This window comes from Leopardus geoffroyi, chromosome A1 (genome assembly GCF_018350155.1).
Source record: "Leopardus geoffroyi isolate Oge1 chromosome A1, O.geoffroyi_Oge1_pat1.0, whole genome shotgun sequence".
NCBI lineage: Eukaryota > Metazoa > Chordata > Mammalia > Carnivora > Felidae > Leopardus > Leopardus geoffroyi.
This window is the reverse complement of record NC_059326.1, coordinates 19,416,212-19,435,047: the sequence shown is the minus strand read 5'-3', so window position 1 is coordinate 19,435,047 and position 18,836 is coordinate 19,416,212. Positions and strand designations below refer to the sequence as shown.

The 18,836-nt window shown below is 43.3% G+C and overlaps 1 protein-coding gene across 8 annotated transcripts in view; it reads right to left on the bottom strand.

Annotated features, from left to right (window-relative positions):
* NEK5 (NIMA related kinase 5) overlaps positions 1 to 17,594 on the bottom strand; it is a 62,559-nt gene extending 44,965 nt beyond the window's left edge. For 2 of the 8 annotated variants that reach the window (XM_045475098.1, XM_045475084.1), the window contains exons 1-3: positions 16,344 to 17,594; positions 14,684 to 14,822; positions 6,760 to 6,856 (exon numbers count right to left, since the gene is read on the bottom strand). In XM_045475098.1, the coding sequence (XP_045331054.1) occupies positions 6,760 to 6,856; positions 14,684 to 14,800 (214 nt within the window). In that variant the 5' untranslated portion in view covers positions 14,801 to 14,822; positions 16,344 to 17,594. The other 6 variants (XM_045475082.1, XM_045475087.1, XM_045475085.1 and 3 more) reach the window with 6 other exon arrangements.
* Between the last annotated feature and the right edge of the window lie 1,242 nt (positions 17,595 to 18,836).

Here is an 18,836-nt window from a genome sequence, read left to right as displayed (position 1 = left end):
TCATTCATTACCTTTCATGTTCCCGAAGATGGAGAATATAACAGAAAAATGCAGTATACAATGGTTAAAAACTCTGGCTGTAGAATCATGATGGACTGGGTTCTCATCCCACTTCACCACTTAACATTTCTTAGCTCTGTGACTCCGGGCAAGTTATTTAAATTTCTCTGTGAGTCATTATCTCATCTGTAAGGTGGAGATAATAATATAGAAACTCCTCTCAGGACTGTCATAAAGGTTAAACAAGTTAATCCGTGTCAGATGCTTAGAACAATGCCCGCATATAAAGAGAGCTCCATAAATGTTAACAATTGTTATTAACACATTCCTGCAAGATGTGAGAAACCTGCTGTAAAATAGCAGCCGGGAATCTTAACCAAAACCCCAGGAAGAATTAATAGACCTTTGAACTTGAATATAACCTTTTATTTATATGGCACTTACTCAGCTATGTTGTTGAGAACAATACGCACTCTTCTCAATTGACCTCTGCCTGACCTACTTTCTAGAGTCATGGGCATTCTCCATTCCTGCTGCCCACTCAGGGTTTCCACTCGTGGCTACTGGCCTCTCTAGCCTGCTCAGCTACCTCTGTTCCCACTAATTCTCATCAAGATCATCGTGTGCATTCCCAAATCTGCTTAGGCCAATTATACTTGTTATTACAATTATTGCATGAACTGATGAAATACGAATGGAAAAAGAGAGATGTGATTATTTCTACAAAACCTATGTTGAATACTGTGGAGAACTCAATAAAAGCGAGTAGCTTTAAAAAAAAAAAAAAAGGCCATCGACCTAAACGTTGGATAAGACAAGTGGAAAATAACCAAGAAAGCTTTAAAAAGATTGGAGCTTTAAAAAGAAAGCTTTAAAAAGCTCTAAAAAGAAATGGAGGAGAGTCGCCTATGTAAGAATATTCAGAACTCTATGCAATGAACGCATAATCAAAGATGAGGCCTCGGTCTTATGTCAAAAGTTTGGCAAGTGATTGTGCATTTATAGATGAAAATTAAACACGCTTGTATGATTTCCTGCTTCACCAGCCTTTCCCCTTAACCAGCCAGCTGCCCGTGGGGCTCCTGTCAGGAAACGGCTCCTACTCAGTTATTCACGTCTCCTGCTATTTTGTGGGTTCCCTGCAGACAGAGCCCACACTCTGCTCTTCTGTATTCCCTGCACCTAGCACAGCAGAAGGCACATGGAAGGGGCTTAATCGAGTTTGGTTAAGTGGTTTCATAAACACATGTAAGGAACACAAAAACATGGCACAACATCAGGGGTTAATCTCCCTAGTGTTTTGCCCTGTAGTGACTGAACATCCACTAAATGCCAGAATCTCTTGCCAAACAGCTATCATTTGCTACCTCTCTCTTTCAAGTAGCTTAAACCAACTTTAAAGTGGCCGCGAGCATCCTGACAGCATCTGCCCCCGGTTGTGGTTGCACCTAATTCACAAACTCAGTGCTCCTTTCACATAACACTTCAATGTCCACCTCCCTCCTCAAATGGGACAGATCCATTCATTCATCCACAGACTTTTACCGAAAACATGCCAAGGAATGCGGTGCTGGGAATAAAAGGTAAATAAGCCATCCTTCCTGCACAAGGCGTGGATGGCAAATCAGTGAGTACACGTGAGAAGAGCTAAGTGGAAGTCTGTGCCCTGGAGGGCAAAGGGGACAAGAGCCAGTCGAGGACAGACTTGGGGAGTCTACGAGGGTCTTAAGAAGGTATTTCCTGACACACCCTAATCACCTAGGGATCAGTTATTTTCAGGAACATATTACTTTTAGGAGAGCTACTGTTTCTCATAGCTGAGTCATTGAAAGGGCTGCCATAGTGATGAAGGGATGACAATCTCAAAACCACGAAACAGTCAAAGTCAGGAAAGCTAAGGACAAAGGGTTCCATTTTACTCACTTTCCACCAACCTACAATTCACTCAGCCTTACACTGGCTTTCCGTGAAAGAAATTAATTGGCTGGTTCAGAAGTAATCATGGCTGAGCCATCTTAAAAAAAACTATTTGGGTCAATGAGCATCATTTGGCTCTAAATATCCATTGCCTCCCCACTAGCTACTGTTAATTTCATATTTAAATGGGGTTAGAACTGTCTGGAAATATCATTTATGTTCTCAAATTTTCCATCTGTTTAAGAAGAATAAGCACGGTAGGAGGGGAAAGAGGTATGAGAAAGGATTTTGTTCTCACGGCCTCCAATCCCATTGATGGAAATAAAGAATGCAATACACTGGCACGATAATACAGCAGATTATATGCCACGTGAGCAAGCGTTTGGAGGTGCTCAGAGCAGAGGTGACAGAGGTCCCTTTCTGCAAACATTAAGACTGTATTTAGTCTTAAAGAATATTTGAAAATGCAGAGAAGAGGAAAAGGTTCCTCTAAAAAGGAAGTACAAGACATACTGTAGGGCAGCAACTTCTGGAACTATAGAGCTCATGGGTCATTGACCTTTCAAAACTATTTAGGGACACTAATAATAGGGACTGACATTAAGCAACTTTTCTGTTGTCAAATTCCAACACTTAAAAAACAACTGCTGTAATTAATTCATTCTAAACTGCACTTTTAAAAAGTTAGGATTGCATCTTACAGACATTGGCATCTTCTAATTGGTTGCTGGGGGCCCAGCAGTCTTGGTGTTATTATACCGCCTGCATAATTTTTACACCTTAACCAATTTAATTTGCTTATAGTTGCCTTTTTATGTATGCACAAGAGTAATAGAAAGTAAATAAGTCTAAAAAGGCTCTTTTAGTACACATTAAATACAAAATTGTGATAAAAAAGCACTGTGTTAGGGTCTAATTGACAGTATTGTTTCTTGTAATTAGCACAGAATGGTGTATCTTGTAACTAATGGCCTCTAGATTTGATGAAATATCATCCATCACCACCATCATTCCATAAATAAAAGCATTTTAGCACCCCACATCAAGGAGGGACACAGAATCGGCCTAAAGAATAAAAATACCTCCTGCTATTCTCCCTTGCTCATTGTACTCTACTCACACTGACTTCCCAGTGGGCTCCGTGCCAGGTATGAGATTCTGTACTATTTACAAGCCTGTGACTATTTCACGGATGCCGGGACATGCGACTCCTGGGCCAGAGGCAAAGGACTTTATTACTCTTGGCAAAAGCAGGAGTCAGAGCTTCACGTTAGTGCTCGTTCTCTGTGTCCCCCAAACTCCACGGAGGTACAACATGTGAGCCTAGACAAGCATATGCACTGCAGTGGGCCACGTTACAGGAAAGGAACACTGACCTTGAGGAATCTGCTGCATTTTAGTGAGCAGTGAACAAGCCAGCTCTGCCTTGGGGGAAATGTCTCATCCGTCAGTGTCGCTCACTACAAACACAATATGTAGCTGGGTAGACAGCGGTCAGGGCTCTGCGTTCCTGGCACACCCAGCAAGCGCGTGTGAGATGCTGAGGGCCCATAGCAGATTGCCTCTCCCCAAAGCCTCCTGGCCAATCCTTTAACCCATCAGGCCTGCTCTTGCCTCCTGCCTTTGCAGTGGCTGTTGCCCTGTCCTAGGAAACTCTTCCCCAGAGTTTAGCATGGCTCTTCAACTCTTTGCTCAAATGACTGCCCTATTCTAACTTGTTTCCTCACTCCTGCCTCACCCTATTTTATTTTGCCACAGCACTTATCACCTTCTAGTATACAACACAATGTGCTTATTAATTAAGTTAACATTTATTGTCCAACCCTCCCCACCCTTTCCCCTGGGCCTATAAAATTCCACAGTCGATAGCAGGCAGAATTCTAAGATGGCCCCAGTGCACACACCTTGTGGACTCCCTCCCCCAGAGTGAGGGTACAACCTGTAAATACGATGGGCTATCACTCCCATGGTTATGTCATGTCATACAGCGAACGGGATCTTGCTGATATAACTGAAGTCACTTGACTTCGAGTTAATAGAAAAGGAGATTTTACCGGTGGGCTTGACCTAAACACAGCATCCATCCAAATCTGAGTCTAGAGGTCAGAGACAGAGGAAGTGAGAGATTCCAAGGGAGAGAAGGCCTACAAAAGGGCAGCTGGCCTCTGGAAGCCCATACCCACCCCAGTGAAGTAGATGAATTCTGCCAGCACCGTGAATAAGCATGAAAGAGAATGCTGAGCCTCCGATGAGACAGCAGACCCAGTGGAGAGAGAGACCCTGAGCGGAGAATCCAGAGAACCAAACCCAGACCTGTGATCTAGAGAGGTTAGGAAAAGATAAATGGGTGTTGGTTCAAGCCACTGAATTTGTGGTCACTTGTTACACAGCAACAGAAAACAACAGTGTGGGGGACACTGGCCAATTTTGTTCACCGATGATCCCTAAAACTTAGAACATGCCTAGCATATAACAGGCACTCGATAAATATTTACTGAAAGAATTTAAATGGAATTAACTTAGCTTCAGGAAAAATCTCACTACATCCCTTATTATTCGTATGTTGTTTCAAACTTACAAAAACTTCATACTTTTTAGAGATAAACATTTACTGAACTAGAGCCATGGTTCTGTTCAGAGACAAGCTGTTGAGGGTAAACAAAGGCTTTATCTTGACTCTGAGCTGTCCCGGGCTACAAAGGGTTCTTTGGCTTTCAGATAAGCTCCATATTTCAAGTCCCAACAACCTGCAGGCAAACCCATTGTCCTCATTGCTCTAGTTCTCCTAAACACACACTTCAAAAACAAAAAACAAAGCTGCCATAAAAAAGTTTAAGCTTACAATATAAACAGACTCAGTAGAGGTCATTTCTGCTGTACAAATGACCTCTGATTTTAAAACAGTATCTATGTCAACAGTCCTCAAATATCTACCTTGCATAAAGACATATTCCACTCTGTGAAAGTGGTCCAGTCCATGTACTCATTCAGCAATTGTATATTAAGCACCTACTATGTGTTAGATGCTGAGGATCCAGTGCTGAGAAAAGGATTCAATAGATCTACTGTCTTACAGGGACTATCTTACACCAATTCATACCTGTAAACACACACACACACACACACACACACACACACGCACACACACACACACACACACACACACACACAAGTGCGGAGGTGCGGTGCAAGGTCAGGAAGGGGGCTCTGACGGGAACTGTGATCTCGGAGAAGGCCTGAGCATGAACGTTAGCCAGACAGAGGGAGTAACAGCAATAACCCGAGGAATGAGGAAAAGATTGTCTTCTGGCTTGTTAGGAATCGATGAATAGAAATGTAGGGCACTTATTCAGTGGCTGCCCCTTAGAAGTTGTTCAAAATAACCCAACTCCCTGCTCAGACGTACTGCTCAAGTCCCAAGTAGAGCTCAGAAGAACCCTGTTCATACCCAGGAGTTGAAGAGGGCCACACTGAATGCAGAGGTTTTAATTTGTAAGAAACATGGGGCACCTGGGTGGCTAAGTCAGTTGAGCATCCGACTTCCGCTCAGGTCATGATCTCACGGTTCGTCGGGCCCCGCGTCAGGCTCTGTGCTGACAAGCTCAGAGCCTGGAGCCTGCTTCAGATTCTGTGTTTCCCTCTCTCTCTGCCCTCCCCCCCTTTAAAAAATAATAAATATTTAAAAAATTGTAAGAAACACAGTGCCCTACGCAGTGTAAAAGCTCAAACAGTAGGGACTATGTATATTTATTTACTGATGTTTACACCCCCTGAGGGTGCTTGAAGGCATCTAGGTAACATTCCTGCTCCATTAACTACTCAGCACGTGTGAACTGAAGCACCCACCCCAGTGCTGGGGGCTGGCACAGGGATGCTCCACGGTGAACCGTGTGCAGCCTTACACACACCTGACATACAGGATATGTGTTTATTGTCTGTCTCTTCCCTCTAGAATGGAGGCCCCATGAGGACAGGACCTTATGCCTGTTTTGTTCACTGTTATATTCCTGGCTCTCAGAACAACGCCTGGCATCGAGGGCACTCAATAAAACTTTGTTAAGTGAGTGAATGGTCTTTGACCAACGCTCCTTTCGTGTTTTGTATTTTTACCTCTGGAGCCAAGTGGTGGATGAAGGCAGAAGGGATGTTGTATTCAGGCATCCACAGGAAGGGAATTGCTTCCTTAAAGCTTCTCCCCCTCTGCTTTGGCTGTTTGCTTGGCCACGGTGCGTGGCTGTTCGCCGCCTCTCTGTAAGAGGACTGGACAGCCCACCTGTTGCCCCAGCGCATGCAAGGACTCTCAGAGGCAGGATATCCCCTCCTCGTCACCATGTTATCGGGACTGCTGTGCCAACAAGACCGTGAGCTCAGAACGATCGTGAGAAACAGGCCACGTCCTAGCAGGGCTCCGACGGTGATGGCATGGTGGACCCTGTGTCTCGCCCTTTTCTCTGGCTCAGGAGAACAGCGTGCTCCATACCTGGGCGGCTCCATCACCTGGGCCCCAGACTTAAGACCCTGCCCACTCACAGCCAATGTGCATTGTGAGACATACATGTGTATTACTGGAGGCCACAATCTAGGAGTTATTAGCATACCAATCATTTAAGCCGGTAAGAATTAAGGACAGGTAGGAAAACTTGAGCAAACTTGGAAAAGTCGTCTACGAAAACTCACTAGAGAAGAAGTAAAGTCAATGTCTCAAATGACCATTTAAGTAAACGGGAAAACGAGTCTGTTTACGAAACCTAATTTACGCACGGTTCCCAGGAACGTATCCCTTATAGATGTCTACGTGACTACACTTTATTAAAACCCTGGAAGCACATGAGAAAGTCAAACCTTGAAACGAACTGAAGAAGGTTACGATGTTGGGATGCTTCATCTTTGCCAAGAGAACTACTTCTTTCGTTGATGCTTCTTTTTCTTGGGTGGGCATCTAAAGTATATTAAGAGAGAGAATAGCCTGTAAAGATAACTTGCTTTCAAGAACATGCTTTCTGCTCACTGTCATCTGAAATTCTTCAGAATTTCACTGGCTCCTAATGCCACTTCTGAAACTGATCGACAGTGGCAGGAAACGACATCCCTAGAATTAGCAGAGCAGATCTGTATCTAACCAATGGTTTATGACAATCGTAAACAAGAAAATAAACATTTCTGGTGAAGGTGTGCTGTCTTAAAGGTTCAGTTGTGGGCGCCTGAGAGGCTCAGTCGGTTGAGAGTCCTACTTCAGCTCAGGTCATGACCTCACGGTTCATGGGTTCGAGCCCCGCGTCGGGCTCGGTGCTGACCGCTCAGAGCCTGGAGCCTGCTTCCGGTTCTGTGTCTCCCTCTCTCTCTGCCCCTCCCCTGCTTGTGCTCTGTCTCTTTCCATCTCAAAAATAAATAAACATTAAAAAAAAAAAAGGTTCAGTTGCATTGGTGGCATTGTGTTAATTATTCAGGCATCTAGAGGAAACTTATTGGAATATTTATCTTTCAGCAGCAATGACATTCTTTATAAAAATGCAGTGTTCCAGCAGCAATCACTACTGAGAAGAATCAGATGAAATCTTAAGAAAAAGGTCATATATCACATCAATCAGACCAGTAAAATTCTATGTTAAGATGACAACATTTTTCACTTGCAAATAAAAACTGTCTCTTGTGACTTCATTTCTAATTTGATGTACTTTCTTACTATTCAATATATCATCTCCTGACCAGTATTTTTCGATGGTGTTGGTGGCAGCGGCAGCGGCCACCCTTCGCTTTCACCTCCACTTCCTCCTTCTCAACATTTTGCCATCATTTCCACCCTATCATTTCCACCCTGGCTTCTGGCCTCTGCAGGTCCCCGGTTCCTCTCCACTGCTCCCCCTGTGATGTTCTTCGACACTGGCCCACACTTGATGTGGGAGTTCCCAAATTTCTCATCCTCATTGAGATTTAAGGATTTTGTAAAAATTAACGTTCTCGATCCCAGCCTGACTGCCTCCTACCTGTGTGCCCTTCAGCAAGGCCTTTGAATCTTCTCAGCTTCAGTTCCTTCCACCCCAATTAAACTGCACAGCTGGTGCAAATGAGCTTCAAAAGCAAAAGGAACTGGGGCACCTGGGTGGCTCAGTGGGTTAAGCATCCGACTTCAGCACAGGTAATCCCATGGTTCGTGGGTTTGAGCCCCGTGTTGGGCTCTGCACTGACAGCGTGAAGCCTGCTTAGGATTCTCTCTCACTCTCTCTCTCTGCCCCTTTCCCGCTCTCTCTCTCTCTCTCTCTCTCCCCCCCCCCCCAAAATAAATAAACATTAAAAAAAAAAGAAACTGAAGTATTCTTACCAGATGGATAGACTTGGCTACTCAACTACTTTAACTGCTATTTTTCAAAAGAACATTATACACAAAATCAAAAGGCAAATGCAGGTAGGTCACTGCATTTTGATGGTTAGGTAAAAATATTGGCAATGTATGTGACAAATAGTTCTGTATTTATAATATATAAAGGAGTCCCGGCAAATTAACAAGAAAAGAAAGGCAAATCTGCCAATAGAAATAGGGCAAAATACACGAATGGGCAACTCACAAAAACTAAACAAAAATGACTGATAAAGAGAAAAGAAAATATTCAACCTCACTCAATAATCAAAAGAGCAAGGATGAAAACAAAACTTGATATCATGCATGTCTCATCAAAAACATGGTCAAAGACAAAAAGAATTTTAATACACAGGGTTATCCAAACAGCAGCAAAACGGCACTCGTAGACTTCTGGTGTTAAGTATATAAACTGTAAAATTTTTCTGCGAAGGAGGTGTTACAAGATGTACTGAGAAACTTTAAAAATGCTCCAGGGTCTGACTTAGTAATTCTTCCAGAAATTTATCCAAAGAAAATAATCACAAACGTGCTTCAGCATTCTCCTATGACAACCTTCATCACCATGTTTTACTATTAGTTTATTTCTTTTAGTTTTTAAGTTGATTTTGTTTATTTTGAGAGAGACAGAGACAGTGCGAGTGGGGGAGGGGCAGAGAGAGCAAGAGAGAGAGAGAGAATCCCAGGCAGGCTCTGCACTGTCAGCACAGAGCCCGATGAGGGGCTTGAACCCACAAAACCGCAAGATCATAACCTGAGCCGAAACCAAGAGTCCAACTCTCAACTGACTGAGCAGGCACTCTTATTATTAGTGTTTTAATTACTATCATAATACACACTTGTGATTTTAAAAAATATCTGAAGCCAGACAGAAGTGAACACAATGGAAATGAAACTTCCCCTTGTCCACAACCCCACTCATTCCACGAATTCTTATGCCGTAGGAGTAATTGCTGTTAATCGCTAAACCTTTCTATAAATCTTTTAATTTTATTTTTTTAAGTTTATTTATTTATTTTGACAGAGTACATAGGAGAGAGAGAGAGAGAAAGAGAGAGAATCCCAGGCAGGCTCCACAACATCAGTGCAGAGCCTGATGCAGGACTTGAACTCATGAACTGTGAGATCATGACCTGAGCAGAAACCAAGAGCCAGACACTTAACTGACTGAGCCACCCAGGCTAAACCTTTTTATTTAATGCACATATAGGTAAACACACATACATAGTCTGTTTAATAAAAATGACTCATATTAGGGGAGCCTGGGTGGCTCAGTCAGATAAGCGCATGACTCTTGATTTTGGCACAGGTCATGAGCTCACGGTTTGTGGGTTTGAGCCCCGCATCAGGTTCTGTGCTGACAGCTTGGAACCTGGAGCTTTCTTTGCACTGTGTGTCTCCCTCTCTCTCTGTACCCCCTCCCCCTACTTGTGCTCTGTTTCTGTCTCTCAAAATTAAATAAAAACATTTTTAAAAATAAAAAAAAAAAATAGCCCAGAGATGGGGTGCCTGGGTGGCTCAGTTGGTTAGGCGTCCAACTTTTGATTTCAGCTCAGGACATGGTCTCTGGGTTTGTGAGTTTTAGCCCTGCATCAGGCTGTGCACTGACAGCCCAGAGGCTGCTTGGGATTCTCTCTTTCCTTCTGTCTCCCCCAGCTCACATTTTATCATTTTAGAGATAAATAATCTCTAAAAAAAAAAAAATTAAAATAGCCTGGAGAGAAATTCACCATAATGTTAATAGTGATTAAGAGAAAGGTTATAAAAGATTTTTATTTTCCTCTAAATGGTCTTAATTTCCCCTTCGGTTCTTTTCAAAAATTTCTACAATGAACATTTTTATTTTATAATCAAGAAAATATACAACACATATTTGGAAGCAAGAATCAAAAGAATAATGCGGCTGGCCGGCTCAGTTAAGAAAGCATGCGACCCTTGACCTCAGGGTTGATCTCAGGAGTTCAAGCCCCACCTTGGGTATAGAGCTTACTTTAAAAAAAAAAAAAAAAAAAAAAGAATCAAAATGATATGCTTGGTAATAGTAGGATGATAGGAGAAAAAATATTAGATTTTTGGTACCTATAAGAAAATGAGCAATTCACGTTCTGGCGTTTAGAGTTTACTGTGTGGAGAGGCATTGGAGATGTGAAAAGAAACATAGATTTCTTTAGCTGAGAAGTGATGAAAAACTACATTAGGGTAGAAAAGGGAGAAAGAAGTAATACATGCTAATACTAGGACACAGGCATTGCTAGGCAAATTTAATAACAGAAAGACATACAAAAAAGCAAGAAGGACGAGGCCTAACATAACATTCTCCTTAGTGGTGGATGGATACCGGGGTGGTTCATGAGAAAAAGGATGAAAGAAAACCAGTGCTGTATCAGAAAAATATGGTCAATTTTTTATTATGTATACTAAAGAATGGGAGAGATGCTATGAACTGCATTAATATACATTGTTAAAGAGGGTTCACCTCCCAAATAGTTTCTTCTTTACTTAGAATTAAAATGGTGTTATAATCCCGAAGTATGTACCAGCTTAACAGTAGAATTAGAAGGCCTGAAAGTATCTATCAATTGAATTATTTATGCAATAACAACGTACTGAACACCTACCAGTGCTGTGTGGAATACCAAGATGAATAAAGCCTGGATTCTGCCTGCACAGAAAACAGTCTAATAAGGGGGAGAAGGTATAGACGCACACCCAAACCAGCCAAAGCACATCAGAGTAGAAGGCAATCAGCACATAACAACATGATGGATAAAAAGCTATGGAGTTTACAGAGAGAGATTATTTTGAGTCAGAAGGTCCTGGAAGGTTTCCTGGAGTTCAGCCCTAAACAAGTGGGATCTTGATGCTTGGAGATGGGCAAAGACTTTCTTGAAAGAAAGAGCCCCGTGGGTGAGCACCGAGGCTAGGGTGCAAAGGGTTTGCATGCGGGGGAGGGATGCTGGACATGGAATGTGGGAACAAATCAGCGAGAGTGTCAAAACTAATCTGAAGAGTGAAAGAATATAAAAGTACAGTATAATCCCACATTCCACCTACATTATAGCAATCTAGGACATCTTCCTTTTACGTATGTGAATAAATGTATGTGTGTATAAATACTGAGACGGAGAGATAATGTGTATTTTTACAAAGATTGCCTTATTGTGCACATACTGTTTTCCCAATTAGCAGAAGCCATGACATTTCTCATGTCAATATTTCACCTACAACATGATTTCTAAGAACTGCTTTGTTTTTCATAAATTATGTAACCAATCCCCAGCTGTTGGACATTTAAGTTGCTTTCTAACTGTACATCTCTGAAGATTTCCCTTTGAATAAACCCCCAGAAGCAGATGTACTAGATCCTAGGATGTATACTTTTTTCCTTTCCTTTTTGAAGGGACGCCCAGGTGGCTCAGTAGGTTAAGCAACCGACTTTGGCTTAGGTCATGATCTCATGGCCTGTGAGTCTGAGCCCCATGCCGGGTTCTATGCTGAAAGCTCAGAGCCTGAAGCCTGATTCAGATTCTGTGTCTTCGTTTTCCTCTCTGCCTCTCCCCTGCGCATACTCTGTCTCTCTCTCTCCCTCTCAAAAATAAATAACATTAAAAAAATTCAAAATGAAGATAGCTTTCCTGCTTATACAAATAATACAATTCATGGGGCACCTGGGTGGCTCAGTCGGTTGAGCATCTGACTTCAGCCTAGGTCATGATCTCCCTGTTCCCAACCAAGTTCGAGCCCTGTGTTGGGCTCTATGCTGACAGCTCAGAGCCTGGAGCCTGTTTCGGATTCTGTGTCTCCCTCTCTCTCTCTGCCCCTCCCCCACGCATGCCCCTCCCCTCTCAAAAACAAATAAACGTTAAAAAAATTTTTAAATTCTGACACTGCAGAAAGGAATGGTGGGGGTGAAATCCCATCACTCAGCAATAATCAGTTAGTGTGTGTGTGTGTAACATTAACAGTACATACGCACACACACACATACACACAAGTGCTGGTGGCCTGATTTTGTTTTCATCATCACAACATATTGCGGACCTATAATACAAACACAGCATGGATCCTTCCAAGGCTTTGATACACAGAGTTCTCTTCATTGTGATACCAATTTACCTTCCTCCCAGTAGAGGGAGACAGTGCCCACTTCCTCCACTTTCATATTCCTTCTAATCCTTCCCAAATGTATACGCAAAAAGTGAAACTGTTTGACTTCTATTTCTTAGTTTACTAAGGAGTAAGTATGATTACTTCTTCAGTTATGGGTTTTTTTCTTTTTATTCATTTACAAAAGGCTAGCACCGTTAGGTCAATACTTGGCAAATATTTTTGGCATTCTGTCAACTTTGAATTTATTCGTGGTGGGTTTTGTCATACAGAAGTTTGATGTTTTTATGCAGTCAAAGATGACAATGCATCTAGCCATCTTTTCCTTTATGACTTCTGTCTACGGGAAGGTCTGTGGACATGACTGGAGCATTATCAAAATTTTGCTGGAGCCATGACAAAGCTACTGGGTAACCCAGGGAATTGGTGAAAGGAGTAAGACAAACTCGAGGGAGAGAAAGAGCCAACGGCATTTAGCAAGTAATTGGATGTGGAGAGAGAAAAAACTCAGAGATGACTCCTCAGTCTTGAGCCTCGGTATCACAAGGACACTAATGTCATGAGCACAGTGTGGCACAGAGCAGACGAAATGCAGAACCAGGGTGCTGGAAGGTATCAGCATTGGAGAGAGAGTTGTAAGTGTGGCCTGCGACCTGGTGAGGTCTGCAGTGAGGCGATGGCCCAGGGAAAGAGAAGAGTGTCAGCCAAGAACAGATGGTTGGGACAGACAGAGGATGAGGAAACAGGGAGGCCTGAGAAAGAGCAGTGAGATAAACGAGAGAGTGTGAGCAGAACAATGTTGCAGAAGGAAGCTCTGACAGGCCTCTAGGATAATAGGACACTTGTAGAAGTATGCCACCAGAGCCATGAAAAGGGACTTATATTGGTAAATAAAGCATTCTCCCTGAGGCTAACCATCTACACCAGAGCTTTCTTTCTTTCGTTTGTTTATTTATTTTGAGAGAGAGAGAGAGAAAGCATGAGTCAAGGAGAGGCAGAGAGAGGGGGAGAGAATCCCAAGCAGGCTCCACACTGTCAACGCAGAGCTCGAACCCACTAACCGTGAGATCATGACCTGAGCCAAAGTCAGACGCTTAACTGACTGAGCCACTCAGGCGCCCCTGAGTGTTATACAGCAAACTTACATCTGAGCTTTCACGTAAGTTTGGGAAGTTCTTTTTTCTTTGCAACTTTTAAGAATTGTGGTAAAGTATATAGAACGTAAATATATACCATTTTAAAGGAGCAATTCAGTGGCATTAAGTACACTCATACTGTGCAACTTATGAAGTCCATTTTGCACACATCTGGGGATTTTGCTTTTGTTTTTTTTTTTAAGATTTTATTTTTAAGTAATCTCTACACCCAACGTGGGGCTCGAACTTATAACAGTCACATGCTTTACCGATTGAGCAACTGAGCCAGCCGGAAGCCCCATTTTGCAGACATTTTGTATGGAAGGTCTTCTGCTACCCTCAATCATAAATCCTCCAGAAGACAACCAACAACACTTGCCTTAAAATTAATTCTAGCATGCGATGGGCATTGTTGTCCCAACATTTGAAAAGCACACATCACTAGAGAGGGTGACACAAATGCTGAGAGGAATTCCACAAAAATGATTCCTTTTCAATGAAATATATTTCATTAGTCTCCAAAATCGTTAAGCTAACAAAAGTACCATTGTTTTCCTCCATTCATTCAATGCATTCAATAAATGTTTTTGAGCGCCTATCATGTGCCAGGCACTGTCCTACATGCTGAAGGAGACAGACAATAAACGCATGAAGAAATAAGTGAGCAAAGTAATTCCTGATTATAAATGCCATTCAGAAAATGGGGCAGTGTAATAAGGAGCGATTGGGGGTGTGTTGCTACCTCAGTTGGCACGTTTAGGGAAAGAGTCTTTGTGGAGGGGACCCGATGATGGAGATACAGCCAGAGGAAGAGGACCACCCTGTGGCCAAATGGAAAAGTCAAGCAATAGAGCAGAAGAAATCTCACAGGCCTTGCAGGCCACCCTCAAGTGCCACAGGAGCCAGATGCTATAATCTTATTTTTCTTTTCCTCTTTTTCCCTCCCCTCCCCACTCCTCTCCTCTCCTTTCCTTTTTCTAATAAAATCATTGGTTGCTGTTTGGACCACGGACTTAGGAGTTTGAGTAAACCAGTTCATTGAGGCTTAAAGTTCATACTATGAAAACAAACAAGCAAAAAAAAAAATGTGTTTCCTTTTCATACCTAATTAAAAGCCAGTTGAATGTAATACTGAAAATGAACAGGAATGTGAACTTCTTCAATTTACCTTTGCAAAATCGATCTCCTTTATAACACAGTGCTTGCTATCCGATGTCCTTTTAGCCAAGAAAGCTTTCCCGAAGGCACCTTCCCCAATGGCCTTAATCACATCATATTTATCCATGGTCTTGAATGCACGGTGGCTCCTGAAACCAGAGCGATGAAATTTTATCACACACTGTTCATAAACATAAAGTCACAAAATTGATCACTACAACGTAAAAGAACTTATTTTGCTAAAATTTTCCTACCAACCTCACCGAGACAGTCAAATAACTTTCCCTGTGGCCACAGAAGACAACCAAAGTGAAACTGCTTTTTGGTAGAATCTCAGGTCAGACTCAGCTTTGATACAGTGTAGTGTTGTGATCTTGGGGAAGTCACTTAATCTCTGAAAACTTCACTTTCCCAATTCCTAAAATGGAAATAACAATTCCCATATGTGCAAGATTGTTCTGAGAATCAAAGATACACCACCTCGGGTCTTGGCATCTCTATAAAGCAGGAATGTCTTTAAGGCTCGCGCAGTTTTACAGTTCGGCCCTTCTCACCGGGGACGTGCTGCCCCCTAGGGGACATCTTGGGAATTTGTGGATGTTTTCCTGTTCTCGGCAGAGTTGGAGAAGCACTCTGGCATTTAGAAGTGGCTTGGGCCTCAGATACTAATGTCCTGCGATGCGAGGAACAGTCCTGAAGATAAAGGATTATCCTGCGGCCTTACAACCTTAGCAAATCCCCACACACATTCAGGTGCGTGGAAAAATCCGTTTATGATTACCGGAGGCTAGAACCAAATTCTATTTTACATGTAAATATAGATTTTTTTTTTTTTTTTTTTTTTTTTGCAGTTTTAACGAACACTGAATTTTCGAGGAATGCAACTGCGTGTAAATCAAGGCTTGGCTGCACTTTTTGTTTAGAAAATTACCAAGAACCGTGCACCGGTGGGGAAAATCACGCCCCCGCTGGCCACGCTCCTCCTGGTAGCCGAAACCTAACAGCGGGCGGCAGTCACCGTCAGGTGCCTCCCTGCCCAGGTGCGGGCACTTGGCTACTTCACGACGTCTTCAAGTGTGGACTAACCAAGCATTTGCAGACTGAAATGCAGACTTTGTTGTAAACGGTTCCCTTGCGTTTCCTCTTTATACTGCAATTAGGGCATCATGCCCACTTTAAAACTTGCGTGAGCAGGCAGGTTATGTTTTCGATAATTTGTGTCAGAGTAGGAAGGGGGACAACTGCGTGGGTGGCATGGGGGAACCAGCTCCGCTGCCAGGGGAGGCCTGAGACACCCGCGGATTGGGTTTTGAGGAAGGTGGCTGGGGAATCGGAACTCGAGGGCACCAGCCCCGTACCTGAGAGACGGCGACCCACCGCCCAGACAGCACCAGTGGGTGGAAGCCCCCAGCTCTCGGGACAAGCCTTCTCCCTTAGAAGAACCCCGGGAGGCGGCCGCCGAGTGGGCGGCCGAGCTTGCGCCGAGTTTGCGCGCTGGCGGGAGCGCGGCGTGTCGCACGTTGCCACGGAGACTGACGCGGGCCTAGGACTGCGGACGGCTCCCCTGCAGACCCTATCTACCCCGCAGGGGCTCGTCCCTTTCCCCGCGGCTCCCGGAGCTCCGGGGACAGCTCGGGATTAGGATCCGGGGCGTCCCGCCCGCAGCATACCTGTTCAGCCGATTCCGTAGGTTGGGAAGCGTCCCGGGGGAATCTGGGTCCCCGGACCGCCCCGCTTCCGGACCGCCGGGGCGGAGCCGCCCGGGAAAACGCAGGCGGGGCTCCGGGAGCAAGCTGCGAGAGGAGGGGTCTACGCAGTCCACCCAGAAGTTGGGTCCAAGGCCAGGGAGTTTGGAGTTACTTTGTCGTAGGTCGGGACTCCAGTGCCTATCCCAGCACACAAGCACACCGCGCCTCTTTCTTGCGTACCAGATGGTTTGCGGTTTTTGATATTTATCTCTGTTTGCAACAACCCAGCAAGGTTGTGGTCTCCCAGTTTTAAGAATCAGCTAAATTGAGACAAGGAGAGTTTTTTGTGCAAGGTCTCAAATACTGTCAAGAGACGGAGACTGTTTTGTCTACAGCTGGCGGCCTCCATGGGGGTTCATTTACAAAACTGGATGCCGCCCTGAGGCCTGCAAACAGGCCCCCTCCTCCTCCTCCCCATTCCCCACTCCCAATTGCACACCAAGCTGCTGTTGAAAACGTTTCATTACATGTCTAAGTAGTTGAAAAGGATGTAATTTCCAGCAATTATAAATATTGACACAAGTAAGACATATCCAAAGGAATCTAAAAACTACAGCAATTTGAAACCAACAATCATTCTTTTTTTTTAAGTAAGCTTCTTTTGAGAATCACAAAGTGTACATCATTTCTTTCTCTCCTTAAACTCATATCCCCATAGGTAATGTTTTTCTGCTTCAAAGTTATATTGATCACCTTATCATATAAATGGAAATTTACATTTCCTGATCATAGGCTTTTATTTTTTTATTGAATTATTAACATTACTAGTAGTATATAACTGGTAAAAATAAAATGAATCACACTGATAATCATTAAACATTAAATTTGTTATGGAAATTCATCTCTTAAAGATGTCAATGGATTTTTCTCTTCCTCCCAGTTAGTATCCACAGATGAGTGCTAACTTTTTGCTAGAATCGACAAGGTTCAACAATGATTCTCTTGCTTTTCTTTCTTCCCTCCCGTCCTTCCTTTTTTCTTTCCCTCCGTCCTTTTTTCTTTCGTTTCTTATTTCCTTCCTCCCAGCTGTAAGTATTAAGAAATCTCATTCATTTAAATAAATAATAGGAAGTTTTGTTAAAAGTGTACGTCAAAAGCAAAACTCTGTTGGGGCACCTGGGTGGCTCAGTCGGTTAGTGTCCAGACTTTGGCTCAGGTCATGATCTCATAGTTAAGGAGTTCAGGCCCCACACAGGGATGATTGCTATCAGCACAGAGCCCACTTCAGATCCTCTGTCCCCCTCTCTCTTTGCGCCTCCCCTGCTCTCTCCCAAAAATAAAAAAATTTATTTAAATAATAAAAGCAAACTCTGAAAACCATCTGACTTTTGAAAAGATTTGTCATCTAATCAAGACTCAGTCTCTCAATAACTATACATAATTCCAAGTTCCCTTTGTTTGGTGGTTTGGAAATATTTACACCCTGGGGCAATGCTAAAATTTGAGATGACTAAGAGGTACCGAATACTGTTATTTATGGAAGCTGAGTATCCAGAACTATCCTTAAAGTGACCCCCGCCTACCTTAATTCTTGAAAAGTCTTCAAGAGAGCGGCTAAAAAAGAGCTAACCTAAGTAACTCTGGGAAATGGTGTTTTAACTGGAACTCTAAGGTTAAAAGCACTAGGAACAACACATAAATGCTGTACTCTAGTTGGGAAATTTGTTTCTCACGGGAGCATGGGCTAATTATTTGGAAACTGCTTTACATCTGTATCCTGGGGTTGAGCAGTTAAGTGGATAGTGGATGGTTCGGGCCAGGTTTCTCACTATCAGAGAGAGAAGCTACAGAAGAGCGAGGGGAAAGGCCAGGGTGAACCTTTGGTACTAAATCAGACGCAAGGACATCAGTATGAACTCACCCTTAGCTTAATATACATACAGATGGAGAGATACAGAACGACTATAGTTGTGTGCATGTGCACAGGACAGTAAACACAGATGGATTTCCTAGCTCTGTCTGCTGAGAGGGCCTAGGAGCAGTGACACTTCAGTAGCAACAAGCACACCCAGCACCCCGATCCTGGTTTTGAAACCATGACAGGAACCAAGGCTCCTTGGAGAAATGGCTGATTCTGAAGCTGGGACACAGACGCTTCAAGATGAGCCTAGACCATCTTCTTGTAGTACCAGAAAGTACCAGGAAGTGTTCCCAAAACACAAAAGAATGAGGGCATGTCAAAGGAACATAGAGGTAGCCTGAAAAACTCCCAAAGGCCAAAGCTGGAACAGTTTAAGCAAAAATACAAATGACTTAGCTCTGGATGACAGCCCCCTTCAGGAGGTACAGCTTAATTTCTCAGCACCTGAGTATGGGCTGGACTTGGTGACTCACTTGGAACGAACAGGACCCAGAAATCGAAAACCAGTAACCTTACAGTTTAACCTTGTAGCAGACATCACCTTCATCAAGCAA